At 50.6% G+C, this 22,680-nt stretch overlaps 2 protein-coding genes across 2 annotated transcripts in view; one reads left to right on the top strand and one right to left on the bottom strand.

The window, feature by feature from the left end:
* The window catches only part of ADPRM (ADP-ribose/CDP-alcohol diphosphatase, manganese dependent), a 150,212-nt gene that overhangs the window by 99,024 nt on the left and 28,508 nt on the right, over window positions 1-22,680 (top strand). Inside the window, exon 5 of the mRNA XM_067715527.1 lies at window positions 18,761-18,945. Within this exon, the coding sequence (XP_067571628.1) occupies window positions 18,761-18,937 (177 nt within the window). The 3' untranslated portion in view covers window positions 18,938-18,945. The remainder of the gene's footprint in view (window positions 1-18,760; window positions 18,946-22,680) is intronic.
* On the bottom strand, window positions 9,377-21,996 carry PIRT (phosphoinositide interacting regulator of transient receptor potential channels). The gene is made up of 2 exons (XM_067715538.1): window positions 21,837-21,996; window positions 9,377-12,735 (listed from the first exon to the last, which is right to left on the bottom strand). The coding sequence occupies exon 2, from the start codon at window positions 12,583-12,585 to the stop codon at window positions 12,178-12,180; it is 408 nt and encodes a 135-aa protein (XP_067571639.1). The 5' UTR covers window positions 12,586-12,735; window positions 21,837-21,996; the 3' UTR covers window positions 9,377-12,177.

Genomic DNA, 22,680 nt, shown 5'->3' with positions numbered 1-22,680 from the left:
GGAAAGAAGTGGATTGATTTGAGAGATAACCAGGGACTGAAATCGACAGGACGCGGTGACAGACTCAGTATGGGGATGAGGGAAAGGAAGGGGTCGTTGTCGAAGACCAGGTTTCTGTTTTGTAAAGCTGGATGCTACGGGCGCCTCCGGAGATGGGACAGACAGACAGGAAGAGGGCCAGGTGTGGTTGAGAAGTTATGAATTCAGTTCGGGACACGATGGGTTTGGTACACTGGTTGGGGGCTCTCGCTCTGGGCTGGAGACAGGAATTTGTGAGTCAGCGACAAATTGGTGGTAGGGATGAGATTGCTCAAGACTCCTTGAGACAGAGCTCAGTAAGAAAGGAGGACCTGGGACGGATCCCGAGGCTCTCCCACATGTCGTGGCTTGGATGGACTAGGAGAGAGAAAAAGAATACCTGCAGAGATAGCAGGAAACCATGAGCTGGCTGTGTCTTGAATCCAAAGGAAGAAAGTGTTTCAAGAAGAAAATGAATGGTCAGCTGTGTTGAGCGCTGTTGGAAGATCAAGTCCACTGACGTATTTTCCCAGCGGTTGGAGGGCTCTGGGAGAACGGCCTTGTCTTCCCCTTCCTTCTGCAATGCACCTGCTTATTGATCTCCTGAGCCCGTGGCCACTGGGGCTGCAGACAGGTGGACCCAGAGGGGCTCAGCAAGTACCTTGAGCCTGACCAGAGGAAAATGGCATGGGAATTTCTCACCTGCAGGATGGATTAGAGCAGGGGAGCCAGTGATGGAGAGTCTTGAGCAAGAATCACAACTCCAGGGGCCCTGAGAAGAGCCTGACTAACAGATCTGAGGTGCTGGCCTTGAGGGCAGCTGCCTGAGGAGTTGGGAGGAAACCTGGCAGGTGGACTAATACCTTAGCTTAGAGGACCTGAAAAAAAATACCACTATAGTGGGATATTTAAAATCCCACTGAAAGTTCAGAGTTTCAGATATAATAGCCAAAGCATAGTTATTTAAGGACTTAGAAGGGCCAAATAACATTGTAATTAATTAAAATGATAAATTATTAATTTAAAAAAATGAATGGTTTTTCAAATTGTGGTTAAGAACACATGACAGGAGATCCACCTTAACAGATGTTTCCGTGTGCAATGCAGTCTCGCTAACTTGTAGGCGACACGTTTTGTACAGCAGAATCCAGAACATATTCATCTCGCATGACTAAACTTTATAATATTTTAATTTACAAACTTTATTTAAAATCTGCTATGTATCGTAAGAAATTGCCATAAAAAAGAAAAAAAAGCAACATGAACCAAAGAAAGTAGGGAAAAGGAAAAGCTAAATAAAGATAAATGCTGAAGGGACTTCCCTGGTGGTCCAGTGGGTAAGACTTTGCGCTCCCAGTGCAGGGAGATGGGGTTCGATCCCTGGTCAGGGAACTAAGATCCTACATGCATGCTGCAACTAAGAGTTCGCATGACACAACTAAAGATCCAGCAAGCTGCAACTAAGGAGACTGCAAGCCACAACTAAGGAGCCCGTGAGCCACAACTAAGGAGGCTGAGAGCTGCAACTAAGACCCAGTGCAACCAAATCAATCAATCAATCAATCAATATTTTTAAGAAGATAAATGTTGAAATTTAAAAAAATAGAAAGGCGAAAGAGTTTTATTTTTCCAAATTCAAGAAGGCAATGAGAAGACTATAGTATAGGAACTGTGTATAAAATATAGTGTATCGTATATAGTATACTATATGTATAATATAGGAGTACAGTCTGGAGAATTCCACTGGGTTCTCAACTGTGTCATTATAGACGAGCACTGTCCAGTGGAAATTTCTGCAGTGATGGAAATACTTTATAATCTGTTCCTTCAACATGGTAGCAAGTCGGCTCTTCTGGCTGTTGAGCATCTGAAATGTGGCTAGTGTGGCCAAGGAACTGAATGTTTAGTTATATTTAATTTTATTAAATTTAAGTTTAAGTGTATGTAGCCAGATGTGGCTACCATATTGGACAGCACCATCCGTCTCTTGAAAGGGCTGGGCCTTCTCTCTTTGGCCGGGTCCAAACTGGCTCTCCTCAGTGCCCTGGGCCTCCAGAGAGGGTGCTTGGCATTAGGATCTAGAGACCCAACTTCAGGCCCAATTCTGCCCCCTCGCAGCCCAGAGCCCAGTGTCCAGTCCTGTGGCTTACACACTACACTGGTGCTGTGGGTTCTGAGAAGCTGCCGGGCTGTCCACCAATGATGATGTCTGAGGACAGACAGACAGTGCCTCAGGGAGGAAGTTGGGAAAACAGGAGCAAGGAGCAGTGGGAAGCAGGAGGGCACCAGGGCCTTTGCTCAGACCCTCCTGTAGTGGCATCTGCAGATCAGGCTGCTTCCTGCCAGGGGTGGATCCTCAGCTCCCCTGGGCATCTGTGCCAGGCCCTGGGCAAGGCTCAGAACACCTGGCCTTGCACTGAGTTCTCTGGGACCTGCTCTCCTAAACCCACAAGGAATTGTGGAGTCTCTCTTCCCACGTCCTGAGAGCTTTGTCCTCACCAAGCCGAACTGCTGCTTTTACCCTGGAGAGGGAGGATGAGGAATAGGGATGGGATGAGGGTGGAGGTTGGAGCGGATTTCTCCCTGTGCCCATTTTCCCTCTTACACAGTTGCTTATAACCTTGGGCAAATGGCTGAGTATCTCTGATTCTCAATTTCTTCACTTGTAAAATGAGAGTAGTACCTACCCTTATTACTCGCACACAGGACAGCTGTGAGGACACACTGTCACCATTCATTCCTTCATTTAACCAGCACTATATACCACAGAGCTCTTTAGCGAGAGGATGCACTAAATGTAAAGCACAGAGAATCAGAAAGGCCAGTGCTAGAAGGTGACCACAGAGTGCTGCAAGGAAGACTTCCTGGAAGAGGTGGTGCTTGAGCTAGGAGTCAGCTAGGCAGAAGAAGAGATCAGCGTAGTTCAGGCTGAGGAAGGAGCCTGTGGAAAGATGCAGAGGCATGATATACTGGGTTGTCCTCATTTGTAGGTCTGGGGTGAAGGGTGGGTGGCAGGAATGTGGAGAAGCTGGGGTAGAGGTGGGCCTCCCTAGGGAGGCCTGTTCTTGGTGGAGGAGTGTGAGCTCCATCTGCCATGGGATGGGAGCAGCTGACGACTCAGGGGCAGGGCCACGAGTGGTGACATGATCAGAAGTGCCTTTTAGAAAGGTGCTCTGCTTGAAATAAATGGAGGATGGATTGGAGTGGGACAAGGCTGCAGGCAGGGAGACCACTGGGGAGGCTGGTGACCTAACCCAGGGACCCTGGGGATGGAGAAAAGGAGAAGGATTCCACAAGGTGTTCAGGCGATAGACTGGACACAGAGGGTATGGGAGAGGGAGGTTAGCCTAGTGTTCTGGATTAGTTGGTGGTGTCACCCATCACTGACACACGGGACATGGGACCAGGTTTGGAGGAGGCATTGTGGGAAAACGCAAGGAATTTCTTTTGACACCAGTTGAATGCGAGGTGAGGATGATCCAGATGGAGATGCCAGGACCATCCAGGTTGGGATATGTTGTGCAGAGCTTGGCATGCGTTTCAGCAGCGCTGATTTGGGGGACATTGATTGAAGCTGGGGGTGGGGTGTGGGCAGTTGGGGGAGGGGTGACTAGCCCAGAGGGATGGGGGGCTGAGTGGGCACATGAGGAAGAGGATGCCAGAAACACTGTGTGTGATGGAGGGGCGGCCGAAGTAACAGATGACAGGCAGGTGAAAGCCACCCCCCAAAAGGCTCCAGGCATGGTGTCCCCACCAGGTCCTTCCAGATGGGACCGGTGTGGAAGTCACACCACAGTGGGGAGGAGAGATCGAGGGTGGGGAAGAGGAGCCATGGCGCGTCCACCACCCACCCTCTGCTGGAAGCTTCTGCCCCAGGCCTTCACATGGCTGCTTCCTTCTCTTCATTCGGGTCTCAACACAAGTGTCCCCCCTCCGAGGAGCCTCCTGTGAGCATACTACCCCCTCCCCCTGTTTCTTGACTCCATAGCCCTCACGACCCTTCGGCGCCATCTTGTCCATGTGATGATGTCCTTGTTATGGCCTGTCTGCCTCTAACTGGGGAAGCCTCCAGAAACAGGACATTCTGTCTGTTTTGTTCACTTCCTCCTCCCCAGTGCCCGGGCAGCATTCCTGAGCTGCTCTGTAGCTGTTGGTCGGATGGATGAATGGGACAATGTTGTCTTTCACGGGCCATATGGGAGAGGGCTTTGTGAACCATCCCTTGCCCTTCCCTGGTCCAGCGCCCCCTTCCTCCCCTCAGTTCAGGCTCCAGTGGCAGCCACACCCACTCCAGCCTGTCTCTGCTCACCCAGGAGCTGGCCTCGCTCCCTTCGTTCTTTGGTTGGGCTGAACCTGAAAGCAACTGCCCTGGCCTTGACTGTGGGCCACACACACTTGGTACTGCTCTGTAGTCTGATTACTCAGCACAGTCCCTGACGGGGAACACGCCCTCTCCCCCAGGAAGCGCAATTACATGCAGATCTGCCCTCTCCCAGTGAATGGGCGCCCGTGGAGTATCTGGCAACTGTTCTCAGAGTTATTCACTTGGGGTTCTTACCTGGATTTTGTGAGGTTCTTACCTGGATTCTAAGTGAAAATGTGCACCTGTGTGTTAGTCTGGGACAAGGTTCTGTAGGAATTATAGTAATGCTACAGGGAGAGCCCTGCACTCAGTTGCCAAAACGCTGTGTTTCTTTGTTTGAAATCAGATACTTCAGTCCCACCTGCAAGACTCTGCAGGGCTTGACAAGCTCAAGCATAAATCCAGTCTAATCAAGGGTTTGGGAATTCCTGCATTGTGCTTGTAGCCTGAAATTCTCTCTTCCTGTGACAAAGATAATAACAGTATCTGCCTTTTACCGAACACCTAGTATGTGATTGTGCCATATTAACACTTTCTATTGCCTCATTTAATCCTGACAAGGACCTAATGGGGTAATTATCATCCTCACATGTAACTGGAAATCTGAGATAGAAATGCAAAAAGTCACAGTATGGAAATTCGCTTGTGGACTCAGATTTCAAACTCAGGTCTGTTTAATGCCAAAGCCGCCAAGTTTTCCATGACCATAACTTCTTACTAAATAAGTGGTTGCTTTCCAAGCTGGATTTGACTTGGGCAATTGTGATATAGGCTCCTGAGCAGTTTGGCGGAAGGAGAAAATGTGTGGGGAAAAAAGAGAAGAGTGAGTGAGAGCAAGCCAGACAAGCTGAGAGGGGGGCAGAGGGAGGATCTTCCAGGCAGAGGGACTACACTGAGCGAAGAGCAGAGATGAGGGGCAAGGTGGGGATGAGGGTCTGACAGACGCTTAGCCTCTGCAAAGAGATACCATGGAGGGAAGAGGCTTGCTAAGAGTTTGCATTTGGGAAAAAGATCCTCCTGGTGAAGGATGGGGAATGGATTAGAGGAGAACAAGACAGAAGGGGGAGACGAGTTTGCCAGTAGTCAGAAAGACGGGATTACTGGCTCCAGCGGGTATATTAGTGGGGCAATACTAGCTGCTGTGACAAACCCTGACATCTTGGTAGCGAAACAAAATAGAAGTTTATTTCTACTTTATACACCAGTCCAGCGTGGTGTCCCTGGTCTTCACGGGGCTTTCCTTAGTGTCGTCATCAGCTCAGGCTGCTGTAACAAAATACCACAGACTGGGTGGCTCAAACAACAGACATTTATTTCGCACAGTTCCAGAGGCTGAGAAGTCCGAGATCAAGGTGCCGGCAGATTCGCTTCCTGGTTTGCGGACGATCACCTCACTGTGTACTCATATGGCCTTTCCCGGGTATGAGGGCGTGGAGAGAGAGCTCTCCTGTTTCTTCCTGTTTTCATAATCCCATCACAAGATCTCCACCCTCATGACCTCATCTGAATCCAATTACCCGCCAAAGGCCCTGCTTCCAAATACCATCACACTGAGGGTTAGGGCTTCAACATATAAATTTTGGAGAGACACAAACATTCAGTCCATACCACTTCCCTTGGTGACTCAGGCCCAGGCTCCTGGCACATAGTGGCTCCTCACAGAGCCGGAAGAAAAAGCCCCCTTCCTACAAGGCCCAGCCCAGCAGGGTCACATGCCACTTCTGCTCCTGTGAGCCTGTCACGTGGTCACACCTGGACACCAGGGGTCCTGTGACATGTGCACCTGATGGGACAGCTACTTCACTTCTCACTATGAGGGGGAAGCATGACTATTTCTGGACAGTGAGCTTCCTCGGCTTCAAGATGAACGGCCATCCTTGAGAGATAGAAATTATAGGCTTTGATGATTGATTGGGGCTGATTGTGAGGCAGAGGGGAGGCAGGAGTCAAAAAGGTGGGAATGAAACTGTTGGCTGGCCCCAAGCCCCCATTGTCCAGACAGCACAGCGCATGGTGAGCTCCCACCCCCTCAAATTCTCTTTTTCCGATCAGCTCACGTTAGGTGTATAGACTTGCATTCTTTCCTTAGGTAAAACCATTCAGGAGAATATACTGCCTTGTGTAGTTCTTTAACATTGGTAATAACTAATATTCAGGGCTTAATGCATAAAAGCCATATGTGGATTATCCCAGTTGATGCTGAGGAAGAAGCAGGCACTTTTATTAACCCCATTTGCAGTTGTGAAGATAGAAGTTATGGACAAAAACACTAACCCCCCAAAATATCTACACCCCCATGTTCATCGAGGCATTATTAACAATAACCAAGATATGGAGACAGCCTAAGTGCCCATCACTGGATGAATGGATAAAGAAAATGTGGTACATATACAATGGAATACTACTCAGCCATAAAAAATGAAGTCTTGCCATTTGCAGCAACATGGATGGACCTTGAGGGTATTATGCTGAGTGAGGTAAGTCAGACAGAGGAAGACAGATATGGTATGCTTACACTCATTTGTGGAATATAAAAAACTCATAAGCAAACAAGCAAACAAAAACAAAGTAAATGAACAAGCCAAACCAAAGCGAAACAAACATGTAGATACGGAGAGCACAGTTGTGGTTACCAGAGGGAAAGGGGCGTGAAAAAGGGGAGAGAAAAATGGGTAAAGGGGGTCAACTGTATGGTGATGGACGGCAACTTAAATTTTTTGTGTTAAGTACACTGTAGTGTATGCAGAGATAGAAATATAATGTTATAAATCAGTGTTACCTGAATTAAAAAATTAGGACACACACACACATGCATGCACACACGCACAAAGATGGAGGTACACAGAAAGGAAATAAGTTGTCTAGGGTCGAAGACCTAGGAAGACCAGATGGGACGTGAGCCCAGGTGGACTGTTTCTAGAGTCTGTGCTCCCAACCAATACAGAATCCTCTGTTTGTGAATTTTGGTTACTTTAATTTTGACAAATGAGGAGATTAAGACCTGGGAGAAAGAGAACTGAGTGTCTAGGTGTCTCCTCCCGTGAGTGGTTCTAGTTTTATGGAATCAGTCCTTTCCTGCGTCTCCTACCCACCCTTGCCTCAGCTCTTAGAGTAGGTGGGACAGCCTGACAGGTCACAGAGCCTGACGGGTGCCCTGTATGAACCCCACTCTTTCCCCGCCCAGTACCCCGATGCCCAGTCTGAGGGAGGTCCCTGTCTGGCATCATCGTGGTCATCCCGCTCTTGCTTTACCCCTCCCTTTCCTCTCTCCTTAGAGACGTAGAGAATCTTTGGAAGGATTTGGAGGACAAATACACTGCACTGATGTGGTCTTTGTTCTAAATATATCAGTTCTGATCTCATCAAATAGTGTTCGGGCTTAAAAGAAGAAAAGAACTCTTTCCCCAGACTTGTCACTTGTGTAGATAAGAACTTTATTTGGCTGCAAGTAGCGGGCCTAAAAGACAGTGACTTAATAAGATGTTATTTGTGTGTCCTGTAAGAGATGGTGCGGGGCAGTCCGGTAGCTCCCCGGCTGTCATCAGTGTTGCAGGGTCTTCTCACTTTCTGCTTTGCTATCCTTGGCTACGCTTCATTCTCAAGGTCAGTTCAGTCGCGTGGCAGCTGGTTCCAAATCCTCCTGCTGGTCAGCAGAGGAGCCTGGCCTGTGGGCTGAAGGCTCACTCTACCAAGGCCACCTGCTCCGACAAAGCTACCCTGTGCCGGGCGAGACCCCTACTCCTGCCTCTGAACGCTCACTATGCGAAGGCCAGGCACCTAGGAGGGGCTCGGAATGCCGGCTTCTTTCCTGCCTGCCTTCCTGGCTCCTGGCCGCTTTCCCCACTGGCATTCTGGGTCCGTACTTGTTTTGTGCTCCCACCCCTGGCCTGTCTACTGACCCAAGCTCCACTCCTGCTGTCCCCACCTTGCAGCCCGGAGCCCAGCACGGCGACCCTGGTGCCTTCTGCTGCCCCTCAGCACCTCCGAAGAGTGAATCGGGTGGGGGTCATGTGTGTGGCCCCTGGAGCCAGCTCACCTGGATTTTCATCGTGGCTTGATGTCCTAGCTCAGTGTCCCCGTGTCTCACTTATTTCATCTGTAAAACGGGGAGGATGATAACAACAGTGCCTCCAGCAGGCTTTTGGAAAAGATTGAGTGAGTTAAGGCATCAGGTTGGCGTTGCCCAGAAGCTTCACCGGGCACATGCCCAGGCGATTCCCTTGCACCATTTAGTATCAGACACATTTGGGGTTCTGAGTTTTAGTTTTCCGGGGACCTCTGATCTCTAAGGGCTGGAGATGGTGACGAAGTGATGGGTGTGGGGGATAGGAGGGAGCGGGGTGTCGTGACTCTGCAATGCTGCAGGAATCTGAGGAGGACTGAAATGCAGCTGGCTTGTCCAGATCCAGAGCGATGCTTTCTTTTTCTCTGAGGATAGAGCAAGCAGAAAGTCAAGGACACGGGGAGTCTGGTGGGAGCCAAGTCGGAGAGGGTCGGGATTACAGACCTAGAGGAGCAGAAGACGCTGGGCCAGGGGAAGGAAGAAGGGCTTAGAAGGAAGGGGCGGGCCATAGAGGTCCTGGGGGCTGGGCTGCCATCCCTTCTTGGGCTTGTTCTCTGGGGTTCCTGGGCACATTGGCAGGCTGACCCTGGGGTACCTGCCTGCCTCACCCTGGACCACTGATTCATCCAGGAAGGTTCTTTTTCCATCTCCCAGTGCTGAGCTTGTAGGGAGCGAAAGAGTCAGGAGCTCCTGCTCTGTGTGCCCCGTCAGCATCTCAGAGTGGGGCCTTCGGCTCCTGTGAGGCACCCAAGGGACCAGGCATGCAACCCACACATGTCTGGGAAACCCTTTCTCCCAGACAGCACGTTTCGAGGAAGGGCGCATGGTGATGGGGCTGGGGCTGGGAGGCATTTTAGAGGAATGACTCAGTGGTAGAGCCTGGAATTCCTGATGAAACAGAATGAAAACACAGCAGACACTGTCAGACAGGATACAATCCAACATCCCAGCAGTTCTTTTAGCACTCAGATTAAATGGAACCCTTCCAAACAGAACAGCCATGGGTGGGATAATACAATCCAGTAGCCAAACGCACGATGCTGGTCCTGACCTCCCATCCACGGCATGGGAGGAGTCGTGGTGGCGATGCTGTTTTCCAGAAACGTGGCATCTGATCTGGGCACAGCCATTCCTAGGGCTTCTGTGTGGCGATGGTCTTTGGCAGAAGCCCCTCAGTGTGACCCTGGCGTGTTCCTTGGTCCGCATTCATATAAGGAATCCCGGTGGGGGTGAATGATGCTTTGGGGATTTGTCCTCATTTTTCCTGCTGAGCACTAGGTTGAGGAATGGGGAATGTGGGCCAGATTGCTGGAGACTCCAAGGTGAGTCCAGGCCTGGGACACTTTCTAGAGTCGTGTCGTCCCCAAACTGCCCTCCGCCAGGACACGCGTGGTACAGCATCAGCCTGGGCCCTCCTCCCTCAGCTGCGCCTACTCGATAAGCTTGTGGGGAGAGGAAATGACACCCTGGAAGTGTGGATTCCCAGTGAGCCAGCTGGGCGTCCTCCCCATTTGCTCCCATGTAAGAAAGCATCAGGGAATGTGAGAGTGACATTTTAGGGCTGATGTGGAATCTGCGTTCACGTCGGAGAAATGGAAACCCTCTGTAAGCCCGGTCACTTGAGGCACTGGGACCACAATTAGTGACACAGTACTTGCAACGTCCCCCATGATTGGTCCTGACTGCCTGTGTGCAGGGGACAGGTGGGCTAGACGACCTGGCCACGCTGTCTGAATGAGAGACACGGTCATTCTGGGTGAAGCTCCCCAAACTCTGGCTCCTTAGGTGGGTGGGGCAGGGGGGTGTCCCCATGTCACGGGTACCTGCCTCCACGGAGTTTCCCATGATGCAGAGGGAACAGGTGGGGTTCTGACTTTGCATATGGAACCACCATGAAGGATGGAGATACATGGAGGCCTGATGGAGAGAGAGAGAGAAAGAGAGACGGCGGGGTGGGGGGGGCGGAGAAGGAGGGAAAGAGAGAAAGGTTGTCATGGTGACATAGTGATGGGATGGGCTCATGGGCAGAAGGCCGAGGAAACCTTCCCCTCATTATCAGATGCTGTCCACTGGGCCTCAGACCTAGGGCAGCGTGGCTTTCTTGCAGGTACCCTCCTGGTCTGTCACCTAAGGGCCTCTGGATGCCGCAGGAAACCCCAGATTTGGGGAGCACTTCACCATACGGGTGCTCTCTGTGTGGTGGGCCCCTGGAATCTCCCACAGACCCAGGAGGTCTATAGTCTTTGCCACAGACCCAGGAGGCCCCTTGATGAGCCCCGAGAAGCCGCACTAAGGCACTTGGGGAAGCAGGGGGAGGCAGGCCGAGACAGGGGCTCAGGTGACCATTCGGGAGGTTAGGGAGCTTGCCATGCTGTTTCCTAACTGTATCCCGCTCCCCTCCCACCCCAACTCTGCACACACCATTCCCGCCTAGAGTGCCTTTCTTTGCCCTCGTCGCCAGCTCTCCTCTTCCCTTTGGTTCTGTGTGGATGGCACAGCCTCCAGCACGCCCTCCGTCCTCTCCCAGGGCTGGGACAGATGTCCCCTCCGCGTTCCTGCCCCCATCCTCGTTTCCTCAGAAAGTACTCATCCCGGGGTGTTCTGGCCGCCTGGTGCTCTGGCTGTCTCTCACTTTATACAGAAGATGAGCCCAGGGACCATCTGTCTTGCTCTCGCCCCGGGGCCTGGCCCAGAGCAGGGCCCTCACTGAAGGTTTAAACGCATGTTGGTGAGTGGGGGCAGGGAGAGCAGAAGTTGGGATTTTCTGAAGAAAATTCCATCGCTGGAAATCTACAGACACTCAGATGTGGAATTCAAGCTTCTTGGTTTTGATTCTTGACGGGGGAGAAGGAGAGAAAAATCTTACAGCGTCCTTCTCCACCTGGCTGTTCTAGAGTCATGGGGTGGGGGAAAGAGGGAGTTAGGGCAACACACGCTTGTCCTTGGCTAAGTGTCAAGTTCAGAGGGAAGAGTAGTCACGGAGAAGGAGTTAGAAGGTCAGGGGAGTCTGTGACACCTGCTAGCGCACCTCACTGCCTCTGGTATAAATTCTATACAACTAAGGGTTAAATTTCTTCACTGGCTGACTCCCAGGGCCATTTCTAGGGGAAATGTGCCGTCCTGGAAAGTCCTTCCCCGGCCACCTTTCACTGCTCACTCTTTGGAATGTTTGATACTTGTGACTTGTCCGATCTCTTGAAATGCAAGCCAGCATCTTGCCCACAGAGAGATCTGGGGTGGGCAGACCCAATGGTCAGAACTTCCCTTCCCTCTGCGAAGGACCTCCGTTGGTCAGCTTGGGTTCTAGAAGGAAGCAAATGCAGAATCCAGTTCAGGCACTCAGATATGTAAACAGGAGGTTCTTCTTGGGGCATGGCCCACCTCAAGGAATTTCCCAACATGCACAGCACTTGGCAGAGAGCGTTAGATGAGTGACACCTGGCTGCACAGGCTGGGATGAGAGCCATGAAAGGCGATGGCCACGGCCAGGATCTGAGGGAACGTCAGTGATAACAGAGAGACTAAATGAGATCATCCCGCGGTACCTCCCAGCTGCATGGAGGGCGCAGCCCCGAGCTCGCTCTTTTCCACGGGGCCCAGGAGAGGGTTTGCCTGCATCAGTTTTACGGAAGACTCCACCTCTCAAGGGGCCGGGGATGTTGGATGTTGGTTATCACATCTTCTCCTGGTCGAGGTGGCAGGGTGGTGGGGAGGACAGAGGGCGAGACCGTCATCAGCGATTCAGGAAGAAGGACTTGAGGCTCTGGAAGAAAACTGACTTCTGTCTCTGCTTCTGTTTCTTTTTGATGATGGGCACCCACACCAGCCCGCATACCACCATCATGAGTCCCAGAGACAGGAAGGCGGGCCCTATCATCTTAAGGACCTTGAGGCTCTTGTCACCCAGGTTCAGGGTGTAGGCCAAGCAGGTGATGACCACACCGAACAGGAGGATTGCACCGCCCACGGACATGATGACGATGGGCTTGCGGTAGATTTCCCAGTTACTCCGGGGGGTGGTGGTCCAGACAGACTCACTTCTGGAGCTGATGCACAGGGAGCTGGCGGTCTGGCTGGGCAGCAGGTCCTTGGATTCTGGAGACTTCTCGTTGACCTCCACGTCCTTGGGGAGAGCCTCCATGGTCACGGCTCCCGGGACCGGGCACCTGGTACCAGCACCGGTTAGAAGCAAGGACGAGGCCAGGGGAATCCTCGCACAGCCTTCCTGTTCTCAGCATCTGTCTCCAGCCTGGCTCTTAGTGGAGGGCGGTGCAGGGTTTTTGTGCTGAAGCTAAAAGAAAAGCAGATGAGATCCACATAAATAAGAAGCCACTCAAGGTGGTGTTCTTTTTCCTTGTGAGAGATAAATATTATATCACTCTGATCAACCGCTCTTGTTATTTAAAGCAGGGAACAGTGGTGGCCTTTAAGAAAACGGGCAAAAGCTACAGTTTATGAAGCGGCATCTTATTTTCAGACCCAGCCGCTTTCTTGCTGTGTGGTCTTGAGTGAGTTACGGCCTTGGTCCTTGGCTTCCCCTCCAGTCCCTCCTCCCGGGGCCCCAGGTTCTTCCTCTTCTTTGCGGACTGGCCAGCTCAGGCCCCACTCAAACAGCATTTACTACTGTCCCTCTTTGGGAGCGGGATGGGAGGGGTTTCTTTCCACAGCAGCAAGTTTCCTGGGAAGGTGGGCTACTCAGTCCCAGTCACAGTGGGTTCCAGACGGGGTGAGAGGCGGGAGGGTTGCATTTGGAGACCAGGGTATCAGGATAAAGGAGATGGTGTGTGAAGCTGGTGGCTCCCAAGCCCAGCACTCGAACCTGCTGCTTCCCCTCTATCAAGACACCTCTAAATGTGGAAGGGTCCTGTAGTGAGCACACTGTCCTTCCACACTTCCTGCAATGCTCAGTTCCAAGTAATTTCCTCAACTCACCCCTCACAGCAGCTCAGGCCTGGACCACTGGGCCAGTGCTCCCACTTTGCCGAACAAGACCCCTTCCCTGCATCCCAGGGGGAATAGGAATTGTAGAATCGCCACGCCTTCAGAATGTGGATATTCACATTCGTGTGTGCTCCTCTAGAGAGAGGATATCGGGATCTCTGCTTCCGAAGACTTTGGAAAATACGACGACGGGCTTTTATAAGTAGGGGCTCACAGGTGTCCCACTGCTGCCCTGTGGGTCCCGAGGAGTATTTGCGTAAGTGACGTCAACACTCTTAAAGTGATCTCTCCTTTTCGCCTGAGGGCTCGGTGGGGAGAGCAGGGCTTACGAGGCGTGTGGTGAAATCCTAGCCGGGGAGGTGGCGTTGGTTACTGCAACCTGGTTTCTCCTGTGGGGTTTTGACGTCTTTGCTAGGATGGTCTCTCCAGGTGGCCCTTTCCCCACTTGCAGCAAATCCCAGGGCAGAAGCGCCTGCTGCCTTCAGATGTTCGGGGTGTTGTGTTGGAGGAGTATTAATGGGAAGGCACGAGTCTCATTTGTGCCTGAGGGTCACCAGGCTCGGTGGGGAAGGACCAGCTCCCGGGAGAGCTGCCGCTGGGGTGCGAGGCAGCCACGGCAGATGCAGGGAGGACGGCTTCCTGGATGCTGAGTGAGAGGTGCGGCCAACTGCGCCTTGCTGGCCGCACCTAGTGCATGCTCTTTGGCCCTGCCAGGAGGTCGCATGTTTATTCCCCTCTTAGGAGGGCAGAGGCTGAGGCCCAGTGAGATTTAGGATCGTGGCCCAAGCCTCCCCCCAACTTCGTAGGTGGCTGTGTTGGGATCCAGGCCAAGGTTTTTGGACTCAAAGCTCATTGTACTAGACCGAGCTGGTCAGAATGATCCCTGAGGGTCCTTCCACCATGACAAGGCCTGAGTTTTTCACTTTAGGGTTGCATCCTGCAGTAGAGTAACCTCTCAGAGTAAGGACTGACAGAGACAAGTAGTTGTATAGGGAATCACTCTACAACAGAGAGATAACACTGATGTTAAGTTTTTCATAATGGTACATTTATTTATTTAAAGAACTACTTTTACTCTGAGATTATGTCCTTCCTTCTTTTATTTTGGCATTGGAATATTCATTTCATGAAACGACTGTGAGGGAAGATGATCATTGGTTTTGTTGGTATCTGTACTGGCCAAGATCAGAAGTCAGTCATCCTGTGTAGATGTCTATCTACTTTATCTGTCACCTATCTGTCATCTATCTATCTATCTATCTATCTATCATCTATCTATCATCTATCTATCTATCTACCTATCTGTCTATCTATCTATCTATCTATCTATGTAAATTGTAATACCTCACGAAATCCCAAAGAATGGGAACCTTTCATTTAGTGGCCTTACTTAGGAAGAGGGCGGGTCCTTGGGACAGTGAATGGTCGGGGGGTTCATCTTCCGGGCACTGACTGGAGGAGAGCACTTCTCCTCCCTTGAACAAGGCTGAGCTCCGTGCCTTCTCCCCCCACCCCTACCAGGCAGGAGGTGGCAGCAACTCTAAACACAAGGGGCAGGCGGGGTTGGCTGTGGGGTGAACGCCATGCTGGGTTCCTTCACAGTTGCAGCACGTCACTGAGCTTACTTGCAGGGTCTGGCGTGACAGAAAGATCCAGGTCTCTGACAGCAGAGGGACCACTGTCTGAACCCACCTGAGACTCCCTAGTCACATATATAGAATAAGGATAACGGCATGTCTGCCTCATAGGGCAGCGGCGACTGTCAGGTTTCACAAGACCCCACTTCATTGTGTGATATGTTACAGGAGTTTAAGACATGACCCTGGTTGCTATTATTATTGCAATAGTTATTTTCTTTCGCGGTCCCTGTTTTCTCATCTGTACAATAAAGAAGTTAGGCTGAGGGACTTCTAAAACTATTTTGTATAGGTCCATAGGTTGGTGAATCAAACTCAAATTCTGAGAACCCAGGTTTCCTGAAAATCACCATCTCAGGGGCAGTACGAGTTTTTTAACATTTTATTAAAGTACTCAAAGATCCGATTTCTTTTTCTGATACCAGGGTTTCTCAACAGTGGCACTATTGACGTTTGGGAGCCAGTAATTTTTTGCTGCAGGGGCTGTTCTGATCATCGTGGGATATTTAGTAATATCCCTGGCCTCTACCCACTAGATGCTAGTAGCAAACCCCTCCAGTCATGATAGGCAAAAATGTCTCTAGACCTTGCCAAGCATCTCCTGGGGGCAGGGTCAATCTGGTGGAGAAACTCTGCTCCTCGTTTGCAGACTGACTCAGGGCCTCTGCTGGTTTATACGCCTCCTCTACCCAGCAGCCCCCCTCCACCGGCACTCAGCAAGTGCTCAAAGGGCTTGGGCCTGATGCTGCAGTCCTGTGGGGTGGGGAGCACGTAACCCCTGGGGAGCTGGTTCAGAAAGTTCAAAAACATGTAAGACCATCTACGCCATTAGAGGTTAGGACAGTGGTTACCTTCAGTGGGGATGGTGGCTGGAAGGGGGACATGATGGAGACTTTTGGGGTACCATCGTGCTCTGACTCTCGATCTGGCTACAGCCAATTACATGGGTGTGTACCATTTGAGCTGTACGCCGTGATATGACCGCTGGAGGAAATTTTAAAATATAACTAAATGCAATATGTTCATTATTTGGATTCTGACTAGAAGAAACCAATTGTACATTTCGAGATAATTTTAGGGAAGTTTGAATCTGGATTGGATATTAGACGACGCTAAGGATTTAAAATTTGTATTATGATGACGATATTGCGGACACAGAAGAAAGCGTCTTTATAGATATGGAGATAATCTTGAAACCACGCACAGAGACGAATTGTCATGATGCCGTGATTCACATGGAAGCATCAAACTCCAACTCAAATATGACAAAATGTTAAAGGTTATAAAATCCGGGTGACGGATACATGGAAGTTCATTATATTATGATCTCTACTTTTACGTATGTTTGCAAATGTTTGTAATAAATGAGACACTGAATATACAGATGGACGGTGACCAGACATGTATAAGAACAGAACTCTGACCCACAACCTGCAGAACCAGCTCAGGAAGCCACCCCGTTATCTACAATAACTGGCACAGGGAGCCAGACTACAATCTGTAAGTAAGACTTTCAGGAAGTCAGAACGCCTTCCCTAGTAACCAGCCCCACAGGCCAAACAGTAACTGAGGACAACTGCTTTTTGACAAATACACCAAAACAGTTGCATGGGGAAAAGAAAGTCATTTCAACAGATGGTGCTGGAATAACTGAATATTTATATGGAAAAAAATGAAACTTGTCTTCACCTCATACGAGCAACAAAAAATGAATTCGAGATGGATCATGGACATAACCTGAACATAAAAGCTAAAACCATAAAGTTTTAGGACAAAATATAGGAGGATATCTTTGTGACCTAGAGGTTGGCAAAATTTCTTAGGACAGAGAAGGCAATAACCGAGGAAGAAAAAGAAAATCAATAAATTAGATTTCATAATAATTTAAAACTCCTGCCTCATTAAAAGCTACTGGGAAGAAAATGAATAGGCAAGCTATGGACTGGGAGAAAATTTTAGCAAAATACATATTTGTCAAAAGATTTGCATCTGAAATACACGTGATTAGTAACACAAACAGCCCAATTTTAAAAATGGGCAAATGATTTGGACGGACCCTTTACAAAGGAAGACAAATAGATGAAGAAGAAACCCATGCAAAAGGGCTTGAGATTGACATTCGACAGGAAATACAAACTAAAACCACAAGGAGATACAGCCACACACTCACTAGAATGGCTAAAATTTAAACATCTCACAATACAGATGTTGGTGAGAGTGGGGAACAACTGGAGCTCTTGTGTACTGCTGGTAGGAACGTAATATGGTACAGCCGCTTTGGAGCTAGGTCCGGTAGTTTCTTACAAAGTGAAACATACGCCTTCCCTTTGAACCAGCAATTCCACTCCTAGATATTTCTTTGTCCAAGATAAATGAAAACCTATGTCCACCAAAGACTTGTTTAAGAATATTCATAGCAGCTTTGTTCATAATAGCCCAAACCACGAAATAACCCAATGTCCATGAACAGGAGAAAAGGTGAACACATCTTGTATATTCACACAATGGAATACTACTAAACAATAAAAAGGAACAGACTTCTGATACACACACAGCATGGATGAGTCTCATGGGCATGATGGGTGAAGGAAGTCAGATATAAAGGAGTACATATAGTGTATGTTTCCATTTATATGACATTCTAGAACCTTCTAGGAACTAAGCTAAGGTGACGCATCTCAAAACAGTGGTTGTAGGGGTGGGGAGGAACTAACTGGGACCTTCTGGGGTCAATGGAAATGTTCTATCTCTTGATATCGGTGTGGGTTACATGGGGGACCCATTTTTCAATATAGTACAGTAAGATTTGTGCATTGTGATGTGTGTAAATTATACCCTGCAAAAAAAGAACTGTAAAACTCGTAATAATAGTAATAAAGGGGGTCAGGCTGGGGAGCAGGTGAAAGTATAGTTAAACCAAGAATAGCAGAATGTTGATAATGGTTGAAGTCATATGATGGAACTTGGGGATCCAAGGTAGAGGTGAGGGCAGGAAACACATTACCCCGGAAAAGGAAAGTAGGGGCATGGGCAGGGGCAGAATGACCCCAGAATAGGGCAGAGATGTTAAAGGGAAATCTGTGAGGTGAGAGAGTCACCTGGCCCTTATGGGAAACACCATGTGCTGATTCTGAGGAAGAGGAGATCCTGAAAGAAAGAGAAGTTGCTTCTTTGAGAAATTGGGATTTGGGGACAGAAGATGGAGATGGAGGAAGACGTGGAGATGGAGGTGGAGATGGAGATGGATATGAGAGATTGAGGTGGAGGTGAAGATGAGAGGTAGAGAGGGAGATGAAGTTGGAGGTGGAGATGAAGATGGAAGTGGTGGTGGAGATGAAGATGGAGGTGGAGATGAAGATGGAGATGGAGGTGGAGATGGAGATGGAGATGAGCATGCAGGTGGAGATGAATATGGGGATGGATGTGAGAGATGGAGGTGGAGATGGAGGGAGACAGAGAGAGAGAGGAGAGAGAGAGAACAAGAATTTCACCATTTTCACCTTGTCTCTGGAAAGATACCATCCCTTGAAGGAAAACAGACTTTCAGGGAGCCAGGAGGCCCTGGGCAGAGCAAAGACTGGGTTTGGTTGGCCAAACAAGTGTGTACAGAAGGGACCGTCTCTTGATCTTGTTAGAGCTGGTCTCCTTATCTTCGTGTGTTTGTAATTGGCCAGGTATTCGAAAACCCTGTCTGCAGATATCCACTGAGTGTTTGCCCTTTGACCTTGTGTTCCCCAGGTTGCTACACAGCACTCGGCTCACAGCTCTCCCCAACACTGCAGCAAACACGCTCCGAGCAGCCCCCGTGTCTGCCCTCTGCTAGACGCGGAGCTGCAGACACAACTAAGAAGACGACGTCCCTCTCCAAAGAGGAGCTCCAGGCGTCCCCATTTGCCCGCTCAGTGGTGTCTCTGACAAACAAGGTAAAGTGATGTCTCAGATGAGAGGGGAGAGAACAGCAGGAACTTTCTGGCTGTTTCTCACGCACTCATATATTCATCCGCCAACAGCTGGTTGGGTGGGGTGTGTGGACCATGACAGCTGGCAAGCAACAGTGAGTGTCCAGGAGAATAAGGAGCAAGCACTATTCCCTCCGGTAGATTCTCGAGTGTCTGAAATGCACCACTTAATGGGGCAGCAGTTGCAGGGCCGGGCCTGGGGCTTCCTCAGCTTCCTATGCGCTCCAGCAGGTAGCTCAGCGCCTGGCTGGGGCTTAGGACTTGCCAGACATTTGTGGAATGATTCATCAAATAGGGGAGCTGCGGCAGGAAGGTTCGGCACGGCAGCGTCAGGTCACCATTGCTGTTCCTCTCCATACAACTGTCAAGTATGACCTGTGTTCTTAGAGCCGGGGTGGTCAGATGGGACTGGCTAATGAGGGGGCAGGAGAGGCAGGTGTGAGGAGACCCTCTGACCTGTTCCCCATCCCCTTCCCCTCCCTCCGTGCTCTCTGATGGATGGACGCCTCACCAAGTCTGGTTGCCCTCCACTGGCTGGCCTTCCTGAAGTCTTCAAGGTTCCCCAAGCAGCTTCTCCAAAGGAGAAGCAGCACACAGTGCGTTAGGGGAGCGTCGACGCTTTTCATACAGTAACAATAACTGTCATTTCTCGGACTCTTCTTATGGGCTGGGAACCAGGCTGAGTGCTTTATCTGCATTGTGTCCTTTAACCCTCCTGACAAGTCACTGAGGATGGGACAGTTATTACCTCATTTTGCAGGTGAGGAAACAGGATCAGAGAGGTTAAATGACTTGCCCAGCGTTACTCAGCAGATGAGTAGTGAACCAGGTTAGAAAGGGGAGTTTTGGAGCCTGTCTGGCTCCAGAGCCTGGGTTCCAGTCTGTCCTGCTCCCGTTGGGATGGTTTTGAGGTTTTGGTTTTGTTTTTTTTTTTTAAACTGGAGGAACAGTGAATGGCGAGCATGTTTGAAATGGGGGCACTGGCCATGCACAGAATTGCAGGGGTGGCTGCTTTGGGTGAGGGGTTAGGCCGGCCCTGATGGGTGGAGCTGCTGAGGACGTGGGGGCTGAAGCCGGGGGCCCTGAGCTGCAGCCAGCAGAGCAGCAGGAGGCCTGTGACATAGGCCACAAAGCCACTACCACCATCATCCCAGTGGGGCACAAAATGCGTGGTACCTGCCACCTTCTTCACCTGGAGCATCTCTTTTAATAGCTCTACTACGATGGTACTCTTATTATCATTCCCATTTTACAGATGAGGAAATTGAGGCTCAGAGCTGCCTGACCCCAAATCCTGGTCTTTATACTGCACTCTGCTTGCTCAAGGATGGAGCCTGCCCTTCCCCTTCACTACCGTCAATATTAATAGGTTGCCAGATTTAGCCAATAAAATGACAAGATGCCCAGTTAAATTTGCGTTTCAGATAAGCAACAAATGGTTTTTCTTATAAGACTGTTCCAAATATTGCCCAGGACATCCTTATACTAAAATGTATTTGTTGTTTATGAGAAATTCAAAGGTAACTGGCATCCCTTTGTAATGTATCTGGCAACCCTGATATCATAAGAAGCCCCACTGGGCTTGGGTCTGGAGTTATCTGTCCCTTCCCAACCTTCTCCTCCCTGATAGGAGCTGGACTATTCTGGGAATTGCAAGGACCAAAAGCAGGGGAGAGCGGGCACATGTCTCACAGCCAGGAGGTGGGCCCAGAGGGAAGGGTCGTCTGGTGGGAGAACAGGGGCAGGTTGCAAAACACAAGTGATAGAAATGACACGATTCCTGAGAAAGACCCCAAGCGTGGGTTTGTATTTGGAATTCCTGAGTTGTGGAGGGTCTTGCTCTCTCCCCACTGGAGTCCCCACAATGCCTCACCCAGCTGTCACTGCGAGTGGCTGCCCTCCCCCCAACAAGACATTCGGTTGGTGACCCCATCCCTCTGATAAGGTGAGTGGTGCCTAGTGCCTGAGCTGATAAAGCAGAGGCCAGAGTGTTTCTGAATCTTCTGCTGCTGTCACCAGGGCACCTGTCTGTCACCGCCCACAGTGCTTCTAGGAAGGGAAGTTCTCCAAAGGTCACACTCCACCTAGACAGTGCCACTCACCTCGCTCTTCACATCACGCAGCTGGCGCCCAGGCCCTGCCCGGTTACAAAGTGGAAAGACAGCCAGGTGATAACGTCTGCTTTTACCTGGGGGTATGGTCCCCGTGGCACACGTCTGCCCTACCTGTTTTGTCCATGTTTATATTTGCCAGCCTCGTTTCCCCTTTCCGACATGGAGCCTGCCCCAGCCCGCATGCTGCGACTTGTTTTCCTGACACCGGCCCTGGTTGCCTGCCACACCTGCAGCTGGGAGGGATGGACCCACAGATGCTGAGGTCTGATGTGGGATGCCCAGGAGGACGGTCTGGGTGTGAGGTCCCGCCCATGCACTCCAGGATCTGAGGGTGGCCTTGCACCTCGACGTCTGGCTTTTTTGTTCCTGCCTCTGTCGAGGTTTGGGAGGCTGGTTCCTGCCCAGCCCTTTCTGCCAATGGCTGTGAAGGGTGAAGCCCAAATGCTGTCCGGCAGGGTGGAAGCAGCCACCTGCACACAGCTTCCCCTCCTCCAGGTGCAGAGCCGGGACAGCCCCTCCTCCCTGCCACAGTTCTCACAGGGCAGCCCCTCCAGCCTGCTGGCGGCTGGCTCACCCCCTGCCCTCCCAGGGCACAGCCCCCTCCCCTTTGCCAGCCATGCACAGCTGCCTCCTAACTCCAGTTCACAGACCCAACACACACTCTAAAGGAAAGTTAAAACCAGCTCGTTCCTCTGGGGAAATGGAAGGAAGGGCAGAGGGACAGGTCCCCTCCTTACTTACTGTCCTCGACGTCCCTGGGGAAGATGGGGGACCTGGGGCTCACACGCAGCTTGCACCAGGAGGAAGCCGGCAATGAGCTTCTGCTCAAGTTCTCATGGCAGCCTGAGGAAGCCTCCCTGGCCCCATCCAGGAGCCGCTGTGCAGCGAATCCCCGCCGAGAACAGGCTCCAGCGGGGATGATGAGCTCACAGGATGTGGGCTAATGGGTTAACCCTTGGCGGGCCGCTGGCAGAGGTACTTGTGATAGGGCTTTAGCTCAGCTCTGCTCAGCCTCTATTAGATGAATCTTGTGAAAAATTAATGAAGTTTCTCTGCAGTCTGTCTTCAAGTTTCGGGGAGATGTGCATGAGGCTGGTGTCTGGGCCAGGGCTGCTTCTCCTGACCCAGGCTCAGAAATCAGGAGACCTGGAGTTCCGGGGATGCTGGAGCGTGTGATGGTGACGGCGGTGGTGACAGGCCAAAGAGTGGGTTACCCAGAGTCTACACTAGCTCTGTCCAGTGCAGGCCTTGGCTGTGAGACTTGGGAGCCCTGTTTGTTCTGGATGTTGGAGAAAGCATGTGTAGACTTACTTAACATCCTCTGTTCCAAGATGGCAGGGTTACCTCTGGGGAATTCCCAAGCCCTGTGGGTGGACACCTTGTGTGACAAAATACCAGGAACCCACAGACAAAGGTCAGATGAGCATATAGGGTCCTACCCCACCCCAGGCCCAGACATCTCTGAACTGGGGGCAAAGTAGCATGTTCATCCTTGCTTCTCCCGGCTTTCCTGACTGTGCCCCTGTATTTTTCATGTTACTTATCATGGTGATAAGAAACGAATGAGAAACATCACTGCAGTGGT

The sequence above is a fragment of the Pseudorca crassidens genome, chromosome 19 (assembly GCF_039906515.1).
Source record: "Pseudorca crassidens isolate mPseCra1 chromosome 19, mPseCra1.hap1, whole genome shotgun sequence".
Classification (NCBI taxonomy): domain Eukaryota; kingdom Metazoa; phylum Chordata; class Mammalia; order Artiodactyla; family Delphinidae; genus Pseudorca; species Pseudorca crassidens.
Note: the sequence above shows the minus strand (reverse complement) of the source record. Positions and strands in the feature narration are given on the sequence as shown.

Bases quoted from the DNA above. Each gene is read 5' to 3' on its own strand.
- PIRT (XM_067715538.1), bottom strand. From the start codon at position 12,585: ATGGAGGCTCTCCCCAAGGACGTGGAGGTCAACGAGAAGTCTCCAGAA.